Here is a 17,960-nt window from a genome sequence, read left to right as displayed (position 1 = left end):
ACATCTTTAACATGCATATTGAATTTTCTTTGTTTATAAGTTCAGTCTATCAGGCTTTCTGATTTCTCTTGTGGACCTTCTTAACTCAGGTTCGCTTGGAGTAGGTGTGTGAGAGTCAGTGTTACAGTCCATAACAGGTGTGGGAATTACCTGAGATTCACCACAGGTTACACTGAGCTCACCAACAGTCCCTTGAGGAGTCTTTAATAGACTGCGACGATTGCGTCTGAGGATTTGTCCATCATCAGTTTTCACCGTGTACGATCGTGGAGCAACTTCTTGCAGGACAGTTGCTTTTGTACTCCATCCATCAGCATCCTCAATCCTGACTGTGTTGTTGGTAGTCAGTGGAGGGAGATGCTTGGTTGTTCTGTCATAGAATGACTTTTGCATCATTTTCTGTTGTCGTAGCTTATGTTCAATCTTTGAGTGATTCTTTTGCTTTAATTTGTCGTTTTGATGACTCGGCAAAGTTGTTCGTAGCTTCCTCTTCATCAGCAGTTCAGCTGGTGACAGGCCGCACTGAAGAGGTGATGCTCTGTAGCTCAATAAAGCCAGATACGGATCCGAGTCACTGTCAGCTGCTTTCTTTAGGAGTTGCTTGAGAATGTGAACTCCTTTTTCAGCTTGCCCGTTTGATTGTGCATAGTGTGGGCTTGACGTCACATGCTTGAAATCATATTGCACTGCAAACTTCTGCCATTCTTTGCTGCTGAAGCAGGGGCCATTGTCGCTCACCACGGTGTGTGGGATGCCATGCCTGGCGAAGATAGGTTTAGCATGTGTTATGACACAAGTTGACGTTGAGCTTGTTAGTAGCGCCATCTCAGGGAAGTTTGAGTAGTAATCCATTACCACTAAATAGTCTTTACCTCTGAGATGAAACAAGTCCTTTCCTACTTTGTGCCATGGTGCTGTTGGCACCTCAGCTACCACCATAGGCTCTTTGCTCTGCTTGTTCCTGTGTTTCTGGCATGTTTCACATTTACTTGTAAGTGCTTCAATGTCTTTGTTCAGTCCGGGCCAGAAAACCGTGTCTCTCGCCCTCCTTTTGCACTTTTCGATGCCGAGATGGCCTTCATGTATCCTGTGCAACCATGTCCATTCTCAAAGCCCGTGGAATAACAATCCTGCCCTTTTTCAACAGCAGACCATCCACAGTACTAAGCTCACCTCTGACATGGTAAAATTGTGGACATGAACCAGCTGGCCATCCCTCATCCATGTTCTTCATGACATGCTGTAGCTCAGCATCCTTTGCTGTGGCCTCCGCTATTTGTCTTGACTTTGTGTCAGACACAGGCAGTGTAGCCGACACCATGTTCACGTGACACTGTATGTCTTCGTCTGTTGCACTCACACTGTCGCCTGTAGTTGCTCTGGATAGGGCATCAGCAAGGACATACACTCTTTTCACAAGCCCCAGTTCTTCACAGGCTCTGTCACCAAGTGATTCACGTCCCTCATTCACAACAAAGAAGAATAGGTGGTGCATTTTTCCTTTAACTGTGACACTCAACCTGCATGTGCCCAAACATTTGATTGGCCGCCCATTGTAGTCTTTCAGTCCAGATTCTTTTCTTTTTATTTGTGGCTTATTTTTCATTGCCTTCACATCACACATGCTTATGAGATTTGCTTTCGCACCAGTGTCCAATCTCATGGTGACTACAGTCCCATTTATCATTAGAGGAGCTATCCACTTATCTTCTCTAGTGACATAATTTACATTGTCTGGCTTATTTATTTGATCACTTTCACAATTCACCATTCCAACAAAGAACGTGTCACTTAGATCAGGCTCGTCTATTAAGTTTACAGTTTTTCCTTTCTTCCCCTCTTTCCGTTTGGAGAAGCATTGTTTAGCAAAATGATTCTTGCCTTGGCAACTGGAGCATTGCTTACCAAACGCTGGACACTGTCTAGGCTTGTGCTGTGAGCCGCAGTGCTTGCAGTTTATCATCACGTCCTCCTGCTGTGCAGGCCGGGTCTGTGTGCGCCGTCTCCGCTGATACGTCACTGCTCCAAACGCTGCCGCGCTGTCGCTCTGCGCCGAGGCGACTGCAGACATCTCGCTGAACGTCCTCACGTGCCTTTGGGACAGCTCACTTGCCTGGCAGATCTTAATGGCTCCTGCCAGCGTCAGCTCCATCTCCCATAGTAGCCTCTCTCTGACCCTTTTATCCTCCACGCCGAAGACGATCTGGTCCCGGATCATGGAGTCCTTCAGCGTCGCAAAGTTGCAGAACTGCGCCTTTAGCCGCAAGTCCGTCAGGAAGCTATCGAAGGGCTCATGTTGCCGCTGTGTACGAGACCGAAACACGCACCTCTCATACGTCTCGTTCTTCTCGGAGAACAGTGAGTATCAAACTTGCTAAGCACTACATCCAACTTTTCATTATCTTCAGGACTGTCAAACACGAACGTGTTAAATACTTCTATGGCCTGTGGCCCTGCTATTGTTAGCAGCAGCGCTACCTTTCTTGCTTCCGGCTTTGCCTCGAGTCCCATAGCCGCAACATACAGGTGAAACTGTTGTTTGAAGGTGCGCCAGTTCTCGTCGACGTTCCCCGTTAGTTTCAAACTTTCCGGTGGTTTTAAATCCATGTCGTTCATTCGAGTTTACTCCTGGTACCATGTCATGTTCGTGTTCCAAGGATGAGGCCGTGTTGATAGCAAGTAACTTAGTTTAATGTCTCACGTTCTCAACAACATACATGTGGCTCAATGCAGTCTTGCTCTACCCTGTTATATGGTACGGTAAGCTGACTACAAACCAGTACTGCCGCCTAGCGGTCAACCATGTAATAACATCCAATCATAACACCCCCCTGGAACTCCAAAAGCGTTTTGACAAGTCCGAAAGTTTTCTGAACCCTTCCTTGGCATGACGGTGAGTAGAAAAGCGATGAATTATCGATTTTGGGTGAAGTATCCACATTGGTGCACCAATGTGTTAGGTAGCTTATCTAACATGTTATAAAGGTAAAGGTACTTTATTTGTCACATATACAGCTAGTACAGTGAAATTCTTTCTCTGCATTTAACCCATCCCTGAGGAGCAGTGGGCAGCCACGGTGCAGCGCCCGGGGACCAACTCCAGATTATGAGCCAGTGCCTTTGGTCAGGGACACTGTCTGGAGGATTAACCTATCTGACATGTTTTTAGTGGTGGGGGAAACCGTAGCACCCGGCGGAAACCCACGCAGACACGGGGAGAACATGCAAACTCCACACAGAAAGGACCTGGGCGGCCGGGGATTCGAACCCATTATATCAGTGGATGGTGTGGTGATATTAGTGAATGAAACATCCATGACAGATTAATGTGTAATATGGGTGAATGCTATGTTTAACTGCAGAGCTTGAGCTGGGATTGTTTTGTTGAATTTACCATGAAAGGAATGTAGAGTAGACTATGACGTCTCTGAAAAGGAAACCCACCAAAACAGGTTGAGCATTAATGTTAATGTTTGTTCTTTGAGTGAGTCAAAGACTCATTGGCAGTGCTTGTATTTGTGCACCATTTATGTGGCCTTAAAGCTGTCTTCTTACAATATTACAGCAAACTTAAGTTGTGACTGTCAAATATGCCACCTAACTCCAGAGCACAAATTGGAAGACTTGCAAATGCTAAGATTTTAAAATATCTGATTCTGGTCACACTTGATGCAGCAGAGACGGAGAGATCCTGGAAATATAATCATTCATATGGGTCAAATTGATTGTTACATGTCTACATTAAACTGACTTACTGAATTTGCACTGCAGGATTTCTGCTTTACATTTGAATATTTGTAATTTCCATGCTCAAGCTGAAACATTCTGCCACATATGTCATTGTGCCCCTTTGACTAATAAGAACCTTGTGAAAATGAATAAAGAAAATCAAGACAAAGTTTTACAGTGAAAACCTTTATTAAGTGTTCATATATTCTTTAAAGGAATCTCTTAAATTGCTGTAAGTTAACCTTCTCCTCATTTGCTAATTGTTTCGTATCTATAGAATAACTATTTACATAAGAACAAATCTTGGCTGGGACGGGCCTTAAACATCCATTATCACCAAAGTTCAACCCAGGCACACCTGTCACCTTTTTACACAATACTCCAACTCCATTATGTTACCCTGTATGTCCCAAAAGAAAACAAAAGGGAGAAAGGGGTGGAAAAGAGAGAGAAACAGAAAGAGAGAGCTGGAGACAAAGACTGAGACAGGCAGATTTAGCTACACAACAGGACAATTGTGTGTGAGGCTGGCATATTGGATCACTAGCCCAACAAACTATTGCACACAACACATTCGCGCTAACATTCACATACTGTATGTGCATGCACTCACGCTCACTCCAATTCAGCCATTGACCTCCCTGCACACACACACACACACACACATACAGAAGCACACTCGCACAGCAGCTACAAGTCCTGCAGCAGACAGTCCTAATAGCCCCCATCACAGTGTAGATACCACAGACTATAAAATATTATATTTCTTCTCAAACTGAAGCGCTGTGGAAAGTTAGCTAGCAGGGCATTGAATGAGTTTTGTTAAAATTCCTAGAATATCTTTAATATTCACTGTACATACTTTGTAAATACAAGTTTTTTTCTCTTTTGGATGATAATATTCTTATAAAACAGTCTAATTTTTTTTTCCAGTAAATGAAGAGGAACAAAGGAGCATATGAGCAAAAGAAGAAACTAAAACTTTCATTTCATTGTCAAACCTTACATATGAAACACAACAGATTTACAGCAACCCGATATTATCTGAAATTGAGCAGTTTCTTCTTTTCACAAATAAAACATGACACATTCTGAAGATGATACACACAGCTAAGTGTTAACATATTTTAATATTTGTTATTACAGTTAATGTATTGTTTGCGTGGATTGAATGTTTGTACAGAACTGTTGTGGACATGAGTGAGGTGGCAGATGTGTAGATGTGTGTCTGTGCTCGTACTGCAGGTGTCAACCTTGTGTCCTCTCAGGTAGGTAGTGGGTAGTCCATAAACTTCTCGACGGAGTAACAGTCTCTGCCCCTGCCATGGTCTATGTAATGCAATGCAAGGGTTAGCTTGGTAGACACACAGGGATAAAAGAGCACTGGGCATCATCTAAGTGTTGGAAATGATGTGGGGGCTGCGAGCAGGATGGATGGACTTCAAGGGGAGGGTGACACCGGGTGTTTGGCAGGTAGATGTAAAAGGCAGGCTGGCTGGTTCAATAATATTCCTCTCCTCTACAGATCTTGACTGCCTCCTTCCCTTTGAGTTGATGTTGGGGGGCTGGTACTTTATGGAAACGGACACATGGTGATTCAGGGACCTGAGAAAGAAGAAAGAACGAGTGAGTGAAAAAACTTTTTTTTAATTATATATGATCAGTTTATAAAACAGAGAATTGTTAAAGATTAAAACAGTGGTTCCAAACATCTGTGACCCCTGCATTAAAGCAATCTATGAGTTATGTACAGTTCTACCAAAGGTTAGGATTTCCCCTCTAAACTTCATTAAATAACACCTTGATGCGCAACTAATTTGAAACTAATTCATCCTGTGCCCTGTGAAAACAAAACTGCTGCCTATAATGCACAATTCATTGTACATGTTGTGCCACTACTTTATTAGGTAAGACAAACAATAACATTGGAACAGTGTGCAAAAGGACACTAAGGCATAATTAAAACAGTCATAAAACCCTTACGAACAATTAAAAGATAGAAATGAATAACAAAAAATAAACTCTAGAATAGTCTTTTGAAATAAAACATAAATGCAAAAGTAAAAGGTAAAATGCAGCCTTTGACTAAAAGGCAACAGCAAATGGGGAAAGTCTTCAGCCATGTTTTAAAAGAACTCAGGGTCCTCTATTACAGTAAATGATCTGAGTACGTCTTCTAACACTGATTCAAGGTACTTCATTACTTGTTTGTGTCCTTGTGATGCTAGTTTATACCACATACAGAGTGAAATGTTACATTTTTTTCCTCCATGACATTTAGCTATTATTAGTGGGTATTACATAGGTTCAATTTTACACACTAAACATTTTAATATACTCATTCACACTGCTCCTCAGGGATGGGTTAAATGCAGAGAAATAATTTCACTGTACTAGCTGTATATGTGACAAATAAAGTACCTTTACCTTTACCTTTAGTGTGAAGTTATTAAAACTGACTCCACCTTGAGCAGCCGCAGTAATAAACTGCTATTTTCACTGTAATACGACAGCAATGATAATATAGCCTAATAAATGTTAAAAATGTACAATATGTTAACATAAACAGTCAAATTTTGTATGGTGGTTTAGACATCAGACACTGTTATGCTCTGTTAGATCATGTATGTGTATAAGCTGTGTTTGGTTCTTACTTACAATATAGTTTTGTTTAGGCGTTGCCTCCCTCTGCAAAAAACAAACAAAACAGAAGCACAGAGAAAAATATTAAAGCACTACAACATGGGACTCAAGGTCATGCTATTAATAGTCCCATGTTCACACGTTGCTAGACACATGCACTCTTCACAATGTCTGGCTGTACTGCACACAAACACCAGTAGATGGCATCAGGGATGAGCTAATTGGTAAAAGACTATCAAGCTGTAATGAATAATTCATAAATGATGGAGCCAGAGCCCTAAACTAAGGACTGGCACATCACTGGGCAGAACAATGAGGCCATTTATTGACTAGTAAAGCTACTGATAATCCTCTCAAACTTTTCTCTCTGTGGCATTGTCTTCATCTTTAATCTTGTCTCTTTGTCTCTTGTTTGGCAGCTGAAGGTCACCAGGGTTGGGAATGAGAAAACTGAAATTATGCAGAGTAGACCTTGTCTTATTTTACTTTGCAGATGATCACTGTAGATATGTCACAGTGATTATGTTACATGTTTCTCTCGCAAGAGAAATGTACTGTCTCATGTGATGCCAAACTGAGGACTCAGTCTTTCCAAGCCCCCTGTGCCCCTTTTAAGATGCAGTCTTCCTCTCTCACTTTCACTCTGTCACTTTCACTTCACTTCTCTTCTGTGGTTTGCTGGATGTCCATGCCTGTCTGGTTCCATTACAGGCTACACGGCATGGACATACTAATCCCATTTCCCACTGGGAAACATACCTGGACCCAGTCCTTGTCACAATATCTGACTGTGTAGACCTGTGACTCTGGTCCAGAATTGCATAGATGCCAGTTGAAGTGAGGCCAGTTTTACCATCTCATCCCCTCACTTTATTGTAGATATCTGGTGGGCCAGTGAGATCTGATGGTGGTAAAGTCAGTCAGACATTCTTACTGTCTCTAGACCATTGTACTGTCATTGTGCAGAAGGGAGCAGATGTGAGTTATGCTAAGATAAAACTGAAAATGTCATCTAAGTAATGTTAAAAACCCTTAAACACAGAGGTGGGTTTGTCACTTCATTGTGAATGAGATCTGTTAAATCCCTATTCATCCATTGATGAAATGCATATTATTTGAAAACACAAGACCATGTCTCTGGCTCTGCCCTAAAGAGAGAGAGAAAAAAACATTGGGCCTCATTTACGAACCGTTCTTAAGAACAAATTTGTTCTTAAGTCCTACTTACGAAGTTTTTACGAAGATTGTGGCATTCATGAATGTTTTCTTATCCAGAATTTGTTCTTAACTAAGAACAAAACCTACGAACAGTCAGGAGTATACTTATGCACTTTTAGGTGCTGAGACTTCTGCAAAAATAACCGATTATAGCGTTTTCTTTTGTTCTGCAGTTGTATGACATTATATGATTTGAATAAGAATTATTTTCTTATCTTTGTTTATGTTTTTAATAATCATATATATTAATAATAATAATTGAGAAATCATTCTTTACTCCAAACGTAAAAAGAACTTAAAGGGATAGTTCAACATTTTGGCAAATTGGCCCATTGCCATAATCGCTATACTCATAGCAGTAGGTTCGTTACCTTTATTTGTCGGTGTAAGCTATTTTTAGAACGGAGGAGCGGAGCGGCAGGCTGCTCAGAGCTACTCTATGGAGGCTAATGGAATTTCTTGGTTTCCCTCATCAAACTCATCAAATACAAAATCCCAAAACTCCAAAACGCTTTCAAGGACAAGTTGTGACCTGCACATTCACCACGCTATGAGATAATAATGGAACGTTACGAAACGGAGCCGTTTTCGAGGTAAATACAGGGTAAATACAGAGTCTGCTTGCTGAAAAACTGTCCCTGAACGCAACACACATCAGCGGTTTTGCATGAATTTACCTCTAAAACAGCTCCGTCTTGTAACGTTCCGTTATTATCTCATAGCGTGGTGATTGTGCAGCTCACAACTTGTCCACGACAGCCTTTTGGAGTTGTTGGATTGTGTATTTGATGAGTTTGATGAGGAAAACCAAGAAATTCCTTTAGCCTCCATAGCATAGCCCTGAGCAGCCTGCCGCTCCGCTCCTCCGTTCTAAAAATAGCTTACACCGACAATTAAAGGTAACGAACCTACTGCTATGACAATAGCGATTATGGCAATGGGCCAATTTGCCAAAATGTTGAACTATCCCTTTAAGTAGTGAAGTGGCGCTACTGCGGCAGGAATGAAACAAAGAAACAAACAAAAGGCTTATATTTAGTTTATATTTTTATATTTAGGCTACATTTAGTAGCGTCAGCAGTGGATGCAGCTCTTAGGTTGTTATCAGAGAGACCACACTCACGTGTGCCATCATAAATATCATCATATTATCACATATGAAAAAAAACTTATCACTTACAGTAAGTGCACTGTTGCAGCCCGCAATTAGGAAAAAAAAAATCATATCGGCAGCTGTATGCCCCCCCCCCCCAAAAAAAAAAGACATGATATGAATTAAGTGGCTATAATGTTTTTTTAAGAGACTGCAATGATTTGTCAATTATTATTATTAATATATATGATTATTAAAAACATCATAAAAGATAAGAAAATAATTCTTATTCAAATCATATAATGTCATACAACTGCAGAACAAAAGAAAACGCTATAATTGGTTATTTTTGCATAAGTCTCAGCACCTAAAAGTGCGTAAGTATACTCCTGACTGTTCGTAGATTTTGTTCTTAGTTAAGAACAAATTCTGGATAAGAAAACATTCATGAATGCCACAATCTTGTAAAACTTCGTAAGTAGGACTTAAGAACAAATTTGTTCTTAAGAACGGTTCGTGAATGAGGCCCATTGTTTTGTGTCCCTGTAGATTTAGTTTTAAACAGTTTCATTCCAGAGTAGATCATGACAGCATCAGAAACAGGAAGGGTTAAAACAAGTGCACGTGGTTGTTCATGTGTCGATGTTTTTTGTTTGTTTTTAGCACATCAAACTTATTAACAAAATCCCTCCATCATGTCCAAATTGTACATTTCATGCTTTCTGATTTTAATGTTGCTTCTTTTTTTTAAATTGAAGCTGCATCAAAAGCTCATTACATCAAAATGTTGGCTCTCATTTATCATAAACACCAGTAAACACACTGACTGTGATCCTGTTATGAATTCAACTCACATAATCTAGTTGCCAGACAAGTGTATGTTTTATCACTATGTTAATGGGGGTGCACTTTCTCTTTTCACTCTAGTAGAAAGTTGTAATAAATCAGGAGTCTATGCTTCAAGCAAGCTTTAAAGTACTCTCATTTGCAAGTATCTGCTTTTGTCAACCCACTATAGCAGCATGAATTGCATTGAGTGCACTTTTAGACTAAATCATGTGGGCCATTGATGTGGAATTGATCAGTTATGGTACCAGAGATTTATAACCCAATATAAGATTTAAGATATGCCCAATCTTGGATGATTTTGCTGTACATGTAGAGATGTATCTATAAATTAATTTACTGTAATACCAAAACTAGCAACATAGATTCAGTGAAGGTAGGCTAATGGTTGAATGATTTTCAAGTATCATGCTCCCAGAGTGCTCTGACGCTGGCTCTGACTTTCAGTGTAGTGCACAGTCAAAAAGGAAGTTTTCCCAAGGAATATCAATAAATTATCACATTTTATCACATTAGTCCATTCTCACCCTTGCTTTCAGCCAGCAGCTCCTCTGACATGAGGCCGTCCTGCCGGTTCCCCAGGACAAAGGCCAGGAAGGAGAGGATGAGGGCGTCCAGGATGCCCATTATAGCCAAGATGTAGGCCCAGCGCACTGAACAGGCCCCCAGGCTGTATTTGTCTGTCTGCTCTCCACACATCCGCCGGACCTCATCGCTGTCCCAGCCATCAGGGTAGATCATACAACCCAGCACCAGACAGACACCTAATGGGAAGCAGAGAGAGGGCAAGAGTCAATGAAAGAGAGGTGGCAACATTAGTGAGGATAGTGGATGAAAGGGTGGGACAAGGAGAGGAAGGAGGAACAAAAGATATAAGCAGAACAAAAATGAGCATTGGAGGAAAAGTGCACAGTAATAAATGAGGTTAGGGATAATGAGATTTTCGGGGGAAATGAGAGAAGAACGATCATTTCAAGTGCTATACAAATCTCCACCCTTTTACTCTCCGCAGTGGGTATTTTACAGCATTCATCACTTTGATTTTCGTTTCATCCCTGCAGCGGGAAATAAGTGTCTAGACACAATGAGTGTCCATAGAGCAATAAAACGCGTAATAAACATCCACAAACAGTCATGGCCAGGCACAATAACAGCAAGCGGTGTAGATGTCGAGAGGGTAGGAAGTGTTCTGGTCACATGAAAAACTCCAGGATTTCCTTGTTTCCCTACAAAACACCATGGATTCTCTCCCTCTTGCATTTTGAGAAGTGGTAATATTAGATTTAACTCGCATCTACTGACTCTCAGATTTTGCCTGTGGTGTAAAATCTTTTTCTCTCATCTTCAATTTGAATCTCTCTCATCTTCAGATTAAAAGAGATTCTTCTCTGAGGTGATGCTGCGGCAGAGCAGCACAAGCAAAATGAAATACCATCCTCAGTCTTGCAGCCTTTTCTCCCTCTTTGGATTTTAACTAACCACTCCTCATTCTCAGTTTTAGTCCTAAGGGCAAAAACCTCTCTCATCTTTGATCTGAGTGAGGTTCTCCTCTGAGGTGATGCTGCAGCAGAACAGCAGAAGCTGACTGCACAATTATCCAGAGTGCATTGTACATTAATAATAAAACACATTAATAAAATGAATCCATTTTATCCCCAAAACACTTGCTTGTAATGTTTCCTCTCTGATTGCTGTTTGTTATGTAGCAGGGTTTAGGATTGTTCTAGTTTGTTACTGACGCAATTGTAATGTGTGCAGCGTTTACTTGAACACCTTTGTGCACAGATGTATGTGTAAACAACTTATTTTGGCCTCATTTCTATCTTTTCCTGGCTTATTCTCAGTCTTAAAATCAAAAGTGGTAACAGTGGTGTATACACACGCTGCCCACACATATCCATTAAAGCACAAACACACACACTGCTTTTGGTTACAGTACCGCTGCAGTATTTACTAGTCCTGAAAATTAGCGGGTGTTGAGAAGTGAGACAATGAGTAAGGAGAAATTAGAGAGCAATATACGCCGCAGACAGACCGCATACCCAACAGAGCTCAGCATCCCCAAGACTCCTCTGCTACCTTCCCCCATGTCTCCAACTGTCATAACAAATTCATATGCACAGTGTGCAAGTGTTTCAGGGAGCAAGGACTCAGGTGCTTGATGGGTGGAGGAGTACTGCAATGACCTATTCTACTTAAGACAGTCTGGTGCCATTTACAACAGAAGATACTCCTTTTGATGTTACTTGAATGTGCAAACAGGTAATTAAGTGACAGAAATCATTGTCATATACTCTTGTGTCAACATTACAATCTTACAGCCATGGTTGGTTTTATACAGAGACTGTGTCTTTTACTGTCTCCACAGGCAGAGCCACAGATAAAAACAGCACAAAGCAACAAGCCTTTTCCTCTGGAGGAAGACTTAACCTGGCCAGAGCAGGCTGCCGTAGGGCCTCAGTTGGTCCTGCATATGTCACTCAACCCACACACGCTCTATATGCAATATAGCATCGCAATCTGTCAAACATCCTCTTGAGTCTAGTACATGATTTAGTACCCCAGTGAATGTCACTGAGGACCTGCTGCACTTTGCAAACAGTAAGCTGACAGCGAACGGCCAGTTTCTCCCTGCGCCACATGAAGCCGTATACCTCCACAATCTGTCTGCCTGTCCTTCTCTCTTCCTAACACATCTCTGATGTCCCCCTCTGACAAATACAGAAGGTGACTGTGGCTGCAGTGGCCACGGAGCAGGCCCTGTCTTGACAATTTTACAAATTTACAGACTTGTGGAGTGTTACTGAACTAAACTACCTTTACCTACCAGTAAAGTGGAAATCTGACTCGCACAACCCCCCCCCCCCAACGTCCAGTGACTTTTTCTTTTCTGTGTAGGAACAGTCACACAATCAGTGCAGACAGAGAGAGACAAAGCTGTCCCTGGCTAGGACATAGTTATCCTTGATTTTGTGATAGAGCAGTTCAGGCTGAGATTGTTCTGATTAGCTGAACCCATCAGTCAGTTGTCATGTGACTTGCTGCTGACCTAGGGGGGAAGCTGTCCATGTGTTTTTACTGGTCGCCTCTCCACTGGGGATTGGGGAAAAGAAATGGTCAATCATAGATAGTGGTGCATGATATGAATATAATTTTTTCAGCTAAGAATTATTGCCTACAGTCCATATTTCTCTTGGCCGTATAAATACTCTGAATATTACAGAGGCTCATGGAATAAGTTTGACTGAATAGAGGTGGTGCCATAGAAGACCAAATAACATTTGACACTCGGTGAGTCAACACACATTACTATTCCCTTTCCCTCCCTCGTGATGTGTTTGTTGCAAAGGTAAGAAAAGCCTGTCCAGATCCTTCTGGGTGTCTCTGGAATGCCGTTGGCTCAATTCAATGCGATCATGAATATTGCATTGAGGCTCAGGAGGAGAGAGAAGAAGGCTCACAGAGAGAGAGAGCAAGGGTGCAGGAAAAAGACGAATGAAAGAGGTGTATGCCGACAAATGCTGATAGCATCAGGGGAGAGAGACCAAAAGAGAACAAGAGATACTAGAGCAGTAAAATATCTGTCACAGTCACTGCTGAACATTATCTACTCTGCAGATGATCATCTCTGAGGGATGCACTGGCCAGGATTGCACCAACAGAGGGTGCCACATATGCCACTCGTGTTTCCAGAAATGGCATGTGGTTAGAGGAGCAGCACATGTCCCCTGCATACACTGTAACAGTAAGTCTGGAGTCAACTAATCCATAACCACACAACACAGTCCAGGAGACCCAATCCAGCACAGTGTGACATCCACTTACATAAGGAGAGGCTTAAGCAAAATTCACAGAGGAAAAACTCACAGCTAAAGTGCCATACAGTCTATGCACAAGTCAATAATACCAAAGTCAATACCAGAGAAATCTGTGAAATGTAATTGCTGCGAATTTTGAGGAAGCAGCAGCAAGGCATTAAAATGTTTTCAAATGTTTTGAAATAATTATCTAAAAAGATTGTATACTGTATATCATCGTCTTGATGGTCAACAGATAATCCAAAAATGAGAGTAAGGCACCACATAAATTGTAATAACAAAACAGGAACAGCACAATCTAAAAAATAGGAGATAATTTATATGAATCCCTCAGAGCTTGAGCATCTTTACAAGTATATCATTTTACACTAAAACAAAGTCTGAAATACATTAAGAGTATCATCGTAACAGAGAATCTAGCTGAAGCATCATTAGCTCCTAATGCAGTCCAGTCAGACATCATTAATGCCGACTTGTCTCTTGTTTAGTCATTTTCTTGACAGTTGACTATAATGGAAAGAGAAAAAAATCCTGCAATGTACAGTCATATATAATATTTCCCAACTTTAGCTGCATGGTTTTTGTGTGAACATGTACAGCATCCTCTATGTCTATGTCTCTATGCCTTTGGATTATTGGTTAATCAATTACTTTAACAGACATCTTCACATACTGTATATCAACTGTTAATTAAATGCGTGTGAATATTAAATGGGCAGGGGGCTTTAAGTAACATGTTATCTCATTATCTTTAGTTAACCGCTGGCTTCACCCACTCCCTTTGCATCGGAGCAGAACTTCATGCTGCAGTGATGAACTGTGTGCTCCAAATCTTCGCCATGGAAATAGCAGCACACTTGACAGAATGCAGCTGTCAGTCGGAGCCGAGACTAGATATTAACTGATGGCATTATCCTAACCCCTCTCAGCTTTGCCCTTCTCTCTGCTTCTCCTCCAGCAGGAGCAGGAATGGGCACAAAAAGAGGAGAGACAGATTATGAGGCAGGGCGAGGCAGAGATGCAGAGGGAGAGAGGGGAGGGAAGGTGGATGTGGTGTGAGACGGCGCTCATAGGGTGCTATGTGTGAGACCGCCAGCAAGTACCCAGCACCACGCTAACGTCATGAGCACTGGCTACCATATGCTGGAGCCCCACGACAGAGCTATTCAAAGCATTTTCTTTCTCACACACACACATACACCTCTCTGTTTGTATCTTTCTCTTTCTGGGAACACTGGGGTCGTGTGAGTGGAAAAACTGGGCTGAGAAATTGTTGTTGGCTAACAGCATCTTATGTAAGAGACTGTAGGTAGGGCAGATTAGGTGCAAACAGTGCTGCAGGAGAGTTCGAGGGCAGACCAGCAGATGGTACAGAAACGGTGTGATGGCAGTAGATTTGTCAGGAGCACCCTGGCTCATTTTCCCAAAGAGACTACGATAGAACCATCGATGCTGAAAGAATCCCATTGCCTCTTATAATCTCTGTGCGTCATTTACAAGTGGTGTGGGTGACGGGAGGACTGATGTCACTTCCAGAGAAACAGCTTGATCTGAATTTGTGGTTTAAAGACAAAGTAAAATAAATCACATAAACTGTATAATGTATTTAAAAGACTAGACTTTAATCTACCTCCATAGCAACTGGCTCCTGCTTTGCTGTAATACTGTCAATGCAATTGCATGTCTGAGTGTGTCGCTAGTGTTTCAGCATGTCATTGATTGCACTGGGTGGCAGATGGAAATATACTCTGTTCTCTGCTCTTTCCATCACTTAACACATCTGCAGCACATCTAAGCAGCCATGAAAAGGGATTCACATTTTTCAACTCCCACAGTCCTTTGTGGATCCCATTTTCTCCTCTTCCCATTTAAATAGCTGTGACAAACTGAATTATGCATACACACCAACCCAAACTGTGCTATCTTACGCCGCATACGCCTATCCCGTTGTACGGCAAACACACACACGCATAGACATATACGTATGTATCGGTAAGCATGCCCCTCTTTGTGTGAAATATACTAGCTTAAGGTCTCATTCATTCGTCACTTCTCATAGTGACGCATCGTGGTGCTGATAAATAAAAGAGTGTGTTTACTGAACTGACAGCCTCTCTGGTGAACGAGCCTGTGGCTGGAAAAATGGCATTTAAGGTAAAAACTAAGTCAGCTCAAAAAAGGAAATCAGCACAGACATTCTGGGAGCAGCGTTCAGTGTTTATCCCAGTGGGGCTTCCTATGAATATGCATAGGTAAGTTTGCTATAATGTAATAGCTAATGTTACACTCCCACAGGTGAAATAGTGACCTGAATGTGGGTAAAATCCAACCACTTCAGTTCAAAGAGTTCCTTCTACAGTCTTTTCTACTTGACTGATTAGAAAACAAAAATGAAAAGTGTCACACAGGAATCCTGCACCACTGTTATTCACATTCAAAACATTTTCGGATTGTTCTTCATTGGCTAGTTCAGCGGTTCATCCCTGATGCTTGTTGTCTACGTTGCTGTTCTCAGAATTGAGCTCCAGGCGGAGTGAGACTCCTGCCGCTGCCGAAGCACAGCGTGACAGCGTGGCTGGGCGCTCGGGTCACTCAACTCGCTGAGTCTGGAGACAAGCAGCCCAGGGCCCAACAGCACATTGTGGGAGACAGAGAGAGAAAGAGAGAGAGAGGTGGGAGCAGTAATAGCCTAAAGTTTCAACAACCACACAGCTGGTTCTGCTTATTTCACTTATTTAACAATTTCACAGCAAAACTGCATGTATTTTACATTACTGCAGACATGTTTCCCAAGACTGGATACTGGGAATTTGCTGCGAGCATTTGAAGGCACGAGTAAGTTAAGAATTTTCAAAACACTTTCTGCCCACAACTGACATCACAAGTAACATAAAGCAGAAAAATTGTGACTCACCACTCTCTCAAGTCTATTACACTACTATATTGTCATGAAATGATACATGGCATAAAATATGACTTGAATTAACTGACAGTATCCCTCAAAGGCACCTATAGGAACCCTTTAATCTGTATTTGTTAAGCATGTGCAGGTCTTGACACACTGAACAGCACTGATAAAGAGTAAATGGACTATAATTAATCTATTTACACACACCTCACAAGTCTACTTCCCCCTGATAGGAATACCCTAATGCATCTAGAATACATGCATCTACGTAGATAGGGAAACAGATTTAGACACGGCAGACTTTAAATGTTGATATGTCATGCACAACACTAAACTAAATGGCTAAATTTGACATGATACAAAACATTGATTTGTAGTTCTATTATGTGAACCGCAAATATATCTCTTCACTTGGAGAAAAAAAGTGACATAGCATTCTGGTATACCCTGGCAGCATTGCACTGCAGCTATAGGAGAAAAAATAATGAGATGTGTAGGATTTAGAGTTTCATAGTTTCACACAGCACAGACAGGAGATGAGCATACTTTCAGACAGCTGGTTGGATACAAATTTAAGACAGTTGTCTAAAAAAAAAAAAATACTTGCGGAGTGTCAAGGATACAGTGGAAAGTGGGGCAAAAGAAACTTTTCAAACTGACTCCAACTAGCTCTCCTAGAAGATGAGGAACAGGTTTCTTGAGATGAGCTGTCTACAGTCCAAATCTATTTCTGCTTCGGTTGCTGGCAAAACTCAGTGGCTGCTTGAAGGAAGCAAGGAGCTTCCAGGCATCCTCTGTATCCCACTCTGTCCTCAGCAATTTACCTCTCAGTGCAATTCAAAGGATTAGAAGGAGCAAGAAATTGCTTATTTCATCAAACCATCTCTGTTCTGTGCCAGGACAAGGCTTCCAAAAACTTTTAACCACCTTGTAGTGCTGCAAATGGTCTTCTCACAACAGCATACTGCATATTAGTGCACCTGTAGGCGGCAGAAAGCACTCCGACCTATACAGGGAATACAACTCAACTAGAAGGAAATCTTTAGAAATATCATTTCCTCTGCAACTTCAGAACCACCCTGATGTGCTGTATGAATCTGAAAAGACTGAAACACATCCCTGCCTAAAAGGAGAGGCTGAAAAGGTGGCAATGTGCCAATTACCACCCACACACTAATACTCCAAATTGTTCAGTCAATCAGTTAAACAAGCAACTGAATCCAATAAGTCTGTCTGTCCGACTGTCTGTCTACACAAATCGTGTTTCTTTTGGCACATGTGCTTTTGTAATAGACATTTCAGGTTAAAGCAGAGGTGGGGTTGCAGAGTTAGAAGTGGGGGGAGGGGGAAGAGGAAGAGAAAGTGCAGTGTAAACCGCAGTGAGCAGAGCAGGAGAGAGTCAGGCTGGGGTGGGGGGCTTATGTAACAGGTCCAGATGCAGCCTGTACCTCCATAGAGGAAGAGGATTGGCAAGGGCAATGGGGATCAAAGAATGCTTTTGAATTCTCTGTGAAAACGAATGATGATGTAGTTGTAACGGCATTTTCAGTGAAAATGGCAAAATGAAATATTAAATAAAATGAAAATACAACATTTCATAAATGCTCCCACCAGCAACCACTTTCTAACAAAATTATGCTTGAGGGCTAGACTGACTTGCAACTCTTGAAGCTGATACAAATTAATATATTGCACAGTTTTAAAT

General features: G+C 41.6%; 1 protein-coding gene across 1 annotated transcript in view; it reads right to left on the bottom strand.

Annotated features, from left to right (window-relative positions):
- Window positions 1–3,899: 3,899 nt before the first annotated feature.
- Window positions 3,900–17,960, bottom strand: part of LOC146985577 (LHFPL tetraspan subfamily member 3 protein-like) — a 43,115-nt gene continuing 29,054 nt past the window's right edge. The window contains exons 2-4 of the mRNA XM_085778690.1: window positions 10,057–10,293; window positions 6,388–6,417; window positions 3,900–5,334 (exon numbers count right to left, since the gene is read on the bottom strand). Of these exons, the coding sequence (XP_085634816.1) occupies window positions 6,401–6,417; window positions 10,057–10,293 (254 nt within the window). The 3' untranslated portion in view covers window positions 3,900–5,334; window positions 6,388–6,400. The remainder of the gene's footprint in view (window positions 5,335–6,387; window positions 6,418–10,056; window positions 10,294–17,960) is intronic.

This window comes from Trachurus japonicus, chromosome 6, assembly GCF_045865225.1.
Source record: "Trachurus japonicus isolate A0001 chromosome 6, Traja_1.0".
In the NCBI taxonomy this organism is placed as follows: Eukaryota; Metazoa; Chordata; class Actinopteri; order Carangiformes; family Carangidae; genus Trachurus; species Trachurus japonicus.
This window is presented reverse-complemented; position numbering and strand designations above follow the sequence as displayed.